Genomic DNA, 10,678 nt, shown 5'->3' with positions numbered 1-10,678 from the left:
TTTTTCTAATGATATCATTGTATATTTTCACTTGTATTTATAATAATCTTGTATGTTTGTTTTTTTACTCATAAGACCCTATATATGTTAAGTAAGATTAAATAAAACATAATGGAATTAATCTCGAACCCGTAAAATAATTTTATAACTAAAATTTTTAGTCAAAAATACATAGACTTTTAAATCATGTAAAATATAATGAAAATGAGTAAAATATATTCAAATTTCATCATCAAAATTTATTCATTAATATCTCATTCGCTTTTACTCAATTTAAGTCACATGTATATTTTCGTAAAAATTTCAAATATATAATACGTTTTATAGTCTCCAATTAATTTTGTGACATTTTACTTCATTTTTATATCTCTGAACAATATTAAATATTAAAATTTATATTGTATTACTAAAACAAAAACACTTACGACTTGGATAAATATTAAAATTGCTTGTGTCATATAAGTTAATAGAACAGACTTTGCCTACATAAAACTCATAAGTGAAACTATTCAAATACAAAAAATTAAAAGTTTCATTAATCTCTCAAGCATTCTAAAAAATTGGCATGAACACTTTGCAGGGGTCTGAAACATTACAGAGAACCGGGGTACAGTATATGACCATTCACTCACCAAAAAATAGCTTTTCAAAAACTTGTATGACTTTCAGTTCAGGTACATGCCAATTAATTGTATCCGCCATTAGCAGGTTGCTATTGCTAATAAACATAAGGGAGTATTCTCCAGGGAACCACATTACAATATTCTGCCCATACATCTTTATACTTTTGTGCACACCTTGCTTCGTCTCTTCTTTCTCTCCATATTAACAAAATAAGGAGATATATTGGGTAGAAATATGGAACTGGGGAACTGCAAAGCCGCCATATAGGTTATAAGGTTATTACAACCTTATATCAATAAATGTTCAAATCATGACATTTTCAAAAAAATAAGAAGAAAAATTACCTTATCCCACAAGGCAAACTAAAGGACAATGCCAATAACAAATCACCAAGGTAATTACAGTGCCTTGCAATTCCCCTGCAAACACATTTAACTGGAATTTATGAGCAAGCCATAAACAAGAGTCAACACAAGCTGAAGCGTATACTGAGGCAGGATACATAATACCATTAGGGAATAAAGCAAAATTAGCAATTAATTAGAGTTAGTTCAGGACTAGAATGTCATATGCCAAAACTGCACAAGAAACTCATTATAAATAAACTATCATATGTTGGGCCAGCTTTAGTGCAGATATCCACCGTCGCCGACCATAATCAATCTCTAATTTCTTTGTTTAGAAACATTATTATATTATTATTTGTTGAGGCAATAGCAACGTAATAGGCTGTAAATATTTTACTCCTAAGGTCTCCATTATAGCGAGGGTGATCGGATAGCCCAGTGGTATCCTGTATCCTTTGTCAATCCTGGGCCTTGGGTTCGATTCTTCCTCAATGGATTACAGTAGAGGTTTAAATCAAAATTACTAGAGAAGATTCCTAATAATCATAGTCACGATTTAATGCCAATCAACTTGTTAGTTGATAGTTCATACAGTGTACATGCATGCCTACATGGAAATTAAAAGCAGACCATAAAAGAATAGACTAGATTGATAGAGTACCAATAACCAGATACAAGCAGCTTCCCTCCAATAACCTTTGGAGGTCTACCCCATATTAGTGCTTTTGGATTCTTTTTAAAGACGTGCTTCTGCTTGTTTGCTCCTCGAAACACCATATACCTTCGGTATACATGATTACAAGTTTCAGTTTAGCAAGGTCATTAGATCTCTCTCTATATTGATATAGATACAGGAGGATAAAGACTATTTGTGTGTGCACGTGATCCAAATTACACATAGTACCCGATAAGAAAGACAAAACAATTTGCAATAACAGCCGCTGTTGTTAGCTCCACTTTATTATACAACAGCCACCAACCCTATAAAAGAAAACAAAAATGATCACTTGGTTGACACAATTCATGAATGTGCAATAGCCCTTTGTTTAGATGATAGCAATAGAGATTCAAATTTATAAGGGCAACAAGAACTCTAGAAGCAGTCGTATAAATTACAGGTAGGTAACGTGAAACCTAGTACTACATATTGTGAATTTAAATCCTCAGTAGTCACACTATCTCTTCTGTCTTTTTAGTTGCTCTATTTAAGAAGTAGAGACCACATGCCTGTATACTAAAGGTGTAGGGAATCCAAACTAGATCTCCAAACACTAGCATGAAGCCCAATCTCTCTGCAATTATATCCCACCTAAAAAAGAGGCCCGAATCATTAAAAGGCCAAACAGATTATATAGACACACACGGAAACCTATGTTATAGCACAAATGGTTAATCATATATAGAAAATAGCCAAGAGGAAATTAAATATTCTGGAATCAACTTTTCTAAAACATTCAGAGTACAAAAATTTACAAGAACTTGCCATGTTTCATTTAAGTAGGTCAATTCAACTATCATGTTTCATATATAGTCATAAATTTTGGTAAGGATGCGGATACTACTGTACCAGGTTAGATGAAGGTTCTTGATAAAATTGAGAATTGACAGCAGCAATACAACATTCAAAAAGTTGACAGATTCGCATGTTAAGAGAAGACAATTTCTCAAGGCATAGAAGTATAGAATACATATAGAGATTTCAAAAGGTAAATTATATGCGAGTATATTGGCTATCACTCACATCTTGTTAAACGTAAAAATAAATATTAAGGTTAATACGTACAGTCTACCACTAGTCTAAATTCCAAGCAGCAGAAACTATACATTTCAGTACTTGGAACATATCTTAGAAAGAACAAACATTAGAACAATAGATGCCTTCTGAACTGCCGACTTGTGATAATCTACATTTATAAATAGAACTTTTAGCCACTAATGCGATAGGAACAACACCATAGCTTGCTCAATCTTTCTTAGTAGGACAGGGGATGAACTTACGTAGATGTCATGTATTCTTCATGAATGAAATAATCAAGGATGTATAACTGAAAAGACATTACGAGTGATAGAAAGTCAGTATCCATGATGCTTATTGTAGATCACAATAATCAAGGAAAGTATATAATTGGAGATTACCAGACAGAATAATTGATAGAGAATCATTGACTGGCTCAAACTGCTGTTTTCAAAACATTTTCCAAGAACTGAGAGATTGATAAGTAGCCATCCCATCATCCCAGCTCTAACAAAGAAGAATCTACAAATGAAGAAATTCATTGTTGTAACAAAAAACCATATCGCCTCATCCTGGCTTGACGGGGGAAAACATTTTCTTTCTAAGAAACAAGCATTTTGAAGAAGGGGTACGATAAATATGGAAAATTTTAATATAGAGGACAATAACTCTAAACATCTGTTGATACGAAAGGAAGTAGACAGAAAGCATCATATGGCAGAAAGAACATAGATATGATAAAATTGTTACGTACTTGAGGTCAATGCCCATGAAATGAGGATTCAATTGTATCCCCAGCCACCTATATAATGAACATAATTACATAAAGATGTATGTGCGCAGACAGGCATGTTGAGATGAATAAATCAGGAGTAATGACATATCCTCCAACTTAAACATGCTGAAAACATAATGCAAATGAGTTGGCTATATCTAGATTATCCGTATATTCATGCGGGCCTATTTGAAAAGTAACACATGTTTCATAACCCGATCATGGATAACAACATCAATTCTTATTTGTTATCGGCATGACTTATATTATTCAGGATCTCTATCATCACTAATACCCGAAATCCCGAATGCACAAGCACTAAACATTTTCAACTCAACTAGAGAAACCAGATATACAGGTTCAGCATTCAAAGAATTGAAGAAGGAATCAACTACATAATTAGTTTTTAATCATGAATTACTGATACTTGATACAATATCTGCATATACGAAAGTGTTTTCATATGGTTACATCACAAAATTTACATATCCTTTCCTTGACATATACTGATACCAATGACTTTTGGGTGAATATAGACAAAATCATGTGATACTTTGAAACTACACAAACCTTTCTCCTATCAGTTTAACTGCATTAATATTTTAAATTAATGACTGCTATGCGCTAGTTTGCTACTGCAGACAACACTTTCTCCAGAGGAAGTTAAAATGGGGCTCTTCATATAAATATGATTCAGATTACAGAAATTTTAAAGTCACAAAAGGATCAATTTTTTTTTTACTTGTCAATTAAGAATGACAAGTATGTAGAGACAACAATCCAAGATTATCACCGAGGCAGTCAGATTGAAACCTTAAAATAAGAAATGAAGTAGGGGAACCCCTAGAAGGGGTGCATTCCGAACCAATACTTCCAGACTCAACCAGATTATTTGGCCCCCCAGTAGAAACAATTATATATATACATTGTAGATATTGACTTCATACTAAATAAGATGGAAAATGCTGACAAACTTGGAGATGTCAAAATAGTCACGGAAGGCATTTAAATATTTAATGCAGAAATGTATTCGAAGAAACTATAGTCTAGCTACATTCCAACATTTTTGATGTTTATAAAAGTCTCTAGGTTTTGGCTATGGATAAAGATGGTCTGCCCCCCTGCAGATATTGAAGATAGAAAAAGAGTTTGTTGGTTGTGAAGAGGTGAAATATAGTCACTAAATGGCAATGCTTCTAGTTTTTTAAATGCCAACCTGATGGACATAAGGAGAGGGAAAATCACTTACTCTTTTATTTTAATCCTTTATTTTTAGCATTGAATCTTATCAAATCTTGCTTTCCATATTAAATTTGGAATCAAGGCCAAATGAGAGCCTGGTAGAGCCAAATAATGCAGTAAATTTACAAGATATACATGCAAAAAGAATAAGCGACAATACCAGTCATTGAGTTTGTTTCTTGTGACGTAAGGTTTCAGGGATGAACTCTGACTAGAAGATTTGCTACCGACTGCACAAAGTAATGATGTTACCTGAAATAGAAGATGATAAATTAAGACGATGCAAAACACTGATTATGCATGGTCACATAAGCATAGTGAATTGAAACTCACAATAACACTGAATATAAAAGTTGTTGACAGAAGTTCGAGTCCTCTATCTGCTATCACCTGCACGTATCAAAGGTATATCAAATGATTGTGTGAGTAAATGCCGAATATCTAATAAACAGTATATTATAATTCCATCTCTTGACACAGAGATGAAGAATGCAAAAAACAGGGAGGCGGTCTAATATTGTTTTATAAAATTTTCCTCGTAAACAAAAAACCAGGAAACCATCCTCGTAACACACACACACACATCCAGAAGCGGTGACGCTGTTCATGAAGCAAGATACAGTCATGCTTATTAATAAATAGTAACAAGAAGAAAAAAGAAAAAGTAGCTTACCCCATGTATGTTCAATACAGATAGTAATAGTATATAAAAATGTATCAGCACAAAATGTTCAATTAAGAAAATGGCCTATAGTTTTCATACAATAGACATGCATTCTTCCTTATCTCACTCTGAATGAGATCAAGTGTAAGTACCTAATAAGAATATATATATATAATTATCTAACCCCGATTCGCTAAAAAATCTCGTAAAAATTTCATTGGCTTACTTTAACAACCAACACTCATAACTCAAGTCTCAAATTTTGGATGATCATAAACACCATAATCCATTGGCAGTGGCACCCATCCCCTTGTGACACTACCAATTGAATGCCCAACTTAACTCCATCCAACTTTATAAAACAATGAACACCGTCCTAAATTTCTTCACCAATCAATAATCATTGTCAAAACAGGAAAACACATACTATAAGATAAAGTGCTCCAGCTACAACAACCAAAGTACAATCAATTAAATACCCGAGAACACTCCACAGTAAACTAAATATGCAAAATGCATTTAATTTTGACGGATAGACACATATATAACAGCTTATACACCAATTAAATAATACATACAGCAGGCGATACGAAATCCGCCCAGGCTCCAAGTCCAAGTAGAGCTACTAGCAGCACAAGAGATGCCAATCCTGAAAAAAAGTGGATACACATTTAATCAAACACCTGGCGTGCATCAATTTAAAAGCGCCACGCAACAGAGATTTGTACCATTGCAACGGTAGTAGAGACGAGAGCCGTCGGATAAGGTGACTCCAGGAACAAGCTTTCCAGGTAAAACAGATCCAGCTAATCTCAAGTAAGTGAAATACACTAGTAGCAAACCAGCCTATTACAATGCTCAATACACAGAAATGACTGAATTAGTAGATAAAATATTTATGTAAGGATTGATTAACGACGAACAAAAAGTGAGTGAGTGAGTAAATTGATAATGATGAAGTGATAGTTGGAGTGTGTACTAACAGAGTTCCAGGAAGGGATTAATGAATTGAGAAGATGATTCAGATCCATTCGCATTGTTGGTTTTTCCTCAGTCTTACTTGGTTATCAACTGCTGCAGACTGCAGTTGCCCCGCTCCTTTTATATCACCACTATTCCCTGCTGTGCAATTTGCCACTAAATTAAACCGAGTAGAAATGATAAAAATATCATAATTCTTGTATATATATTCAAAAAAATCTAACTTTTTTTTTGACAATGAAGGCACAGAGATAACCCCACACTATCCAATTGTGCTAAAAAAATATCAAATCTTTTACTTTTTTGAGAATGGATAGCTCAATTATCTATATTTATTAGCTATTACAATTTTTGATAAAGATATAATTAACTATACATGATAATATTGACGATTGTGTGTTTAATTGAAAGCGATATAAAAGAAATTTATACACAAGAACGGTTAATGCGTAACTTGTCTTCAAGAAAGATTATTCTTTTTAATTATTTACCCACTCTGATACCCAATTTGAGTGTGAGTGTATAACAGGTCTTTCAAAAAAAAATTATTTTGTATCCATCGACCGAGTGATAAGATCTGGAATCTCTGGAATCTGATATGCAACATTTGAGACCTGATCTCTTTTGATGAAATATTTCCACGCCCTCCTCAACTCAAATAAACGGCAGGGAGCGGGTGAGATTCAAACCCTTGACTATCAATGTAAAACTCCGTTTCTATGGGAAAACATTCTTAAACTCTTGGTTTATACTTTTTCTTATCCCGAATTCAAAATTAACGCATCATCTCAAGTATTGTGAGAATTTAATTAATAATTATTTCTTTTGGAAGTTCCACAGATCATAAATGTTAAACAGGTATTATACTATGCAATTAATTTTCATCCTCCGTCTTGATGCTGAGTCCAGAATTCCTCCAAATTAGAACATTACGAAGAAACACCCCCACAAATCGCCTCCTATTGCTCTGAGACATTATAGTTGGCAACTGCAGAAAGATCCTCAGCTGTGCTACTATCAAGCAACCCTTTAACACTCATTTGAGAGCAGATAATATCGACCTCTTTTAATCTACCTTCATCTCTTAGGCCAGAGATAAGCTCATCACAAAGGCGAACACCTGGGAAAATACCCTTTTCGAACATTTCTCTGTACCAATGATATGCACCGCTAAAATCCTTGACTCTGCAATGTCCCCTAACAAGTGTGTTATAAGTGTCCGGATTTGGAACTAACTCTTTGTTTCTCATATCATCAAAAAGTTCTCTGGCTTCTTTCACCTTTTCTTCCTTCAACCTACACAAAATTAAGCTATTGTAAGTATAGCAGTCGGGAGGAATTCCCCGATCTATCATCTGACTGTACATAGCACTTGCTCTTTGAAAATCTATATGCTCTGCGTAGCAACGAATGAGTTTATTGTATATGAATCTATCAGGAGTCAAATTATTATCCAATAATTCTTGAAACAATTCCTCAGCCATTGCTGGACCATCTTTTGTAAATCCAGTGATTAGCTGATGGTATGTAACCAAGGTCGGTCTGATGCCAGAAGCTTTCATCTTCTCATACAATTCTAAACCCTTAATATGGTTGCCAACCTTGGCATAAGCTGCTATTAGGGAATTATACGTGAACGCATCAGGATATAAACCTTTACTTGGAATCTGACTTGCCAATTCTTCTGCTTCCACTACCTTACCCTTTCCACAAAGCCCATTTATAAGTGTATTATATGTTACGACATTGGGAACAACTTTTTTTTCTGACATCTCATTGAGGCAGCGAAAAGCTTCATTCAGCTTTCCAACTGTGCAATAACCATCTATAAGTATGTTATATATCTGTGCATTTGGAAGAACACCTCTATTCACCATATCCTCGCACATCAACTCAGCTTCAAGATGCCTACCATCCTTGCACAAACAATTTATCAGTGACCCGTAGGTCAGAACATTAGGCTTCAACCCACTAGTTTCCATTTCTTCAAGAATTTGGAAACACCTATCAAATTGGCATTTTCGTCCATAGCCACCTATGAGGATATTATAGGTCTGCAGATTCGGAGGAATACCCTTCTGAATCATTCTCTTCACCCATTCCTCTGCCTCGACCATATTGCTCAAATCACAGAACTTGTTGATCATCGAATTGAAAGTGATGCCACTCGGCTTCAAGCGAGTACTTTCCATTTGTTCAATAGTAGAGATTGCTTTTGCCATATCCTCCGCCTGACAGTATCCATTCACCATTGTATTAAATATCACCTCAGTAGGAACAAGTCCACTCTCCATCAGCTTCTTTAAAATCTCCTCCGCCTTATCCATTTTTCCACTCTTACACAACGTATTCAACAAAACGCTACAAGTAAAGTCATTAATCTTAATCCCTCTCCTAACAGTCTCTTCAAACAAATCCAGCGATGCATTTGCATTACCGCTTCTCAAATGCCCATCAAATAGTATACTATAAGTATACCCATCCGGAGCGAACCCATACTCCTCCATCTCCCTCAACATCTTCTCCGCATCCCCCACCCTCTGAGCCCGACACAGTCCATTAAGCATCACATTAAACGTCACAATACTCGCCTCCACATTACTCCTCTTCATCATCTCTCTCACTCTAAACGCCTCCTCCAAATCCCCCTCCTTACAATACCCATCAATCAACGTATTATACGCAACCTTATTTGCCACAACCCCTCTCTCCGTCATTTCATCAAACAACTTCCTCGCATCCCTAACCCGCCTCTCCTTACACAACCCCCCAATCAAAACATTATAAACAAACCCACCTACAACCATCCCATCCCTCTTCATAACCTCCAACAAATCCAAACCCCTCTTCAAATCACCCCCCTTCACCGCAGCTTGCACAGCTTTACCAAAACTAAACCCATCAACCTCAACACCCAGCTCAACCACTTGATCAAACACTTGAAGAACCTTATCATACTTACACGCACCTACCAAACACTCCAGCACAAGATTAAAAGCCCAGAGAGCAGGAAACACACCATCTTTCCTCACTAAAACATAGCACTCCAATGCATCATTAGCTAATTTACATTCAGCACAAACGGACAAGAGGAGATTCAAGAAAGTGAGTTTAACAGGATGTGAGGAGGGTGTGAACATGGAGTAGATTTGGGAGGGGGAAGTGAATGGGGTTTTAGAGAGAACGAGACATTTCAACATTCTCTTGGCTTTGTTAGTGTTGTGGTTTTGGAGGTGTGTTTGGAGGAGTTTGATTTGTTCATGGCGGTGTTGATCAGAGACTAGTGGCTGGAGGTTCTGAAGCTGTGTGGGATCAGTGGTTGAGCACAAGGATCTGCGTAGGGAAGCTCTGGTATTGAGAAAAAGTGAGCGTTGCAACATTCTTTGAGTCATGCTGTGGCGTAGTATGATTGGCCGTATTTGTTTGCTGTGGTCCTATGAACCATTTTACCCTCAACCAGTAGTCCAGTATGATATTTGTATACATTCACAAGGGTGCAACGGGACCGGTTAAAATAATCCGCAATTTCTGGATGGATGGATGAATATGCGGTGTTCTGGATTATAATTTTTCTTTTTTTGAAAAAAAAAATTAATTTCCAAACGGCATCTACAAGAACAATCGAGTCAAACAAATATAAAACAGATCGTATCGTTGATTAATTTATTCTTTATAAAGACACAATCAACCGATTTGTTGAAATTGATATATATACATGTAGCCTTCATCAAAACCAGTTTGAACTATCGAATCCAGCAGATCTAATATTCTGAACATTGAATCACACCAAAATACACCGGAAAAACACACTAAGCTCTCAAAAGGAGAGACTAAACAAAATCCAAATAAATTATGAACAAAATTCACCCAAAAAATATTTTATCAAACAAAAAAACAATCTTGGAAGATAGAAACCTTACATGAGGAGGAGTATTATTGAAATACAAGAAACAAAACAAAACAAAAATGATTTGGGGTTTTCCACAAGTGAAAACCGATGGAAGCCCCTCACGACGACTAGGGAATTTTTTTAGGGTTTTGAGAAGAGACCTATTTATTTTGAGTATACTTAACCACTGGACGCTCTTTTTCCCGTTCAGCGGTTAAAAAACACCGAATATATTAAATTTTTGTTATAATGAATATTCATTCAACGGCCAACAATCGAATGAATATTCATTCAACGGCCAGCAATCGAGGGTTGTTTAACCGGTGCCTGACATATGTATGCCACCTGGACCCAATAGAAAATAAATATACTAATACTAGTAGTATATAAGTAAAGTTTATAGGTCAAAATAGACGAAAGT

At 35.4% G+C, this 10,678-nt stretch overlaps 2 protein-coding genes across 2 annotated transcripts; both read right to left on the bottom strand.

The window, feature by feature from the left end:
• Positions 1-407: 407 nt before the first annotated feature.
• On the bottom strand, positions 408-6,541 carry LOC108218804 (delta(14)-sterol reductase). Its single transcript, XM_017391923.2, has 13 exons — positions 6,371-6,541; positions 6,116-6,233; positions 5,966-6,036; positions 5,057-5,113; positions 4,884-4,975; positions 3,461-3,508; positions 3,108-3,228; positions 2,970-3,016; positions 2,199-2,280; positions 1,876-1,952; positions 1,633-1,752; positions 969-1,043; positions 408-872 (listed from the first exon to the last, which is right to left on the bottom strand). The coding sequence occupies exons 1-13, from the start codon at positions 6,422-6,424 to the stop codon at positions 719-721; spliced, it is 1,116 nt and encodes a 371-aa protein (XP_017247412.1). The 5' UTR covers positions 6,425-6,541; the 3' UTR covers positions 408-718.
• Positions 6,542-7,327: 786 nt separating this feature from the next.
• LOC108218803 (pentatricopeptide repeat-containing protein At5g12100, mitochondrial) lies at positions 7,328-9,508 on the bottom strand. Its single transcript, XM_017391922.2, has one exon. It carries the CDS (start codon positions 9,506-9,508, stop codon positions 7,328-7,330), a length of 2,181 nt encoding a protein of 726 aa, XP_017247411.2.
• Between the last annotated feature and the right edge of the window lie 1,170 nt (positions 9,509-10,678).

This window comes from Daucus carota, chromosome 4 (assembly GCF_001625215.2).
Source record: "Daucus carota subsp. sativus chromosome 4, DH1 v3.0, whole genome shotgun sequence".
NCBI classification, from domain to species: Eukaryota; Viridiplantae; Streptophyta; class Magnoliopsida; order Apiales; family Apiaceae; genus Daucus; species Daucus carota.
Note: the sequence above shows the minus strand (reverse complement) of the source record. Positions and strands in the feature narration are given on the sequence as shown.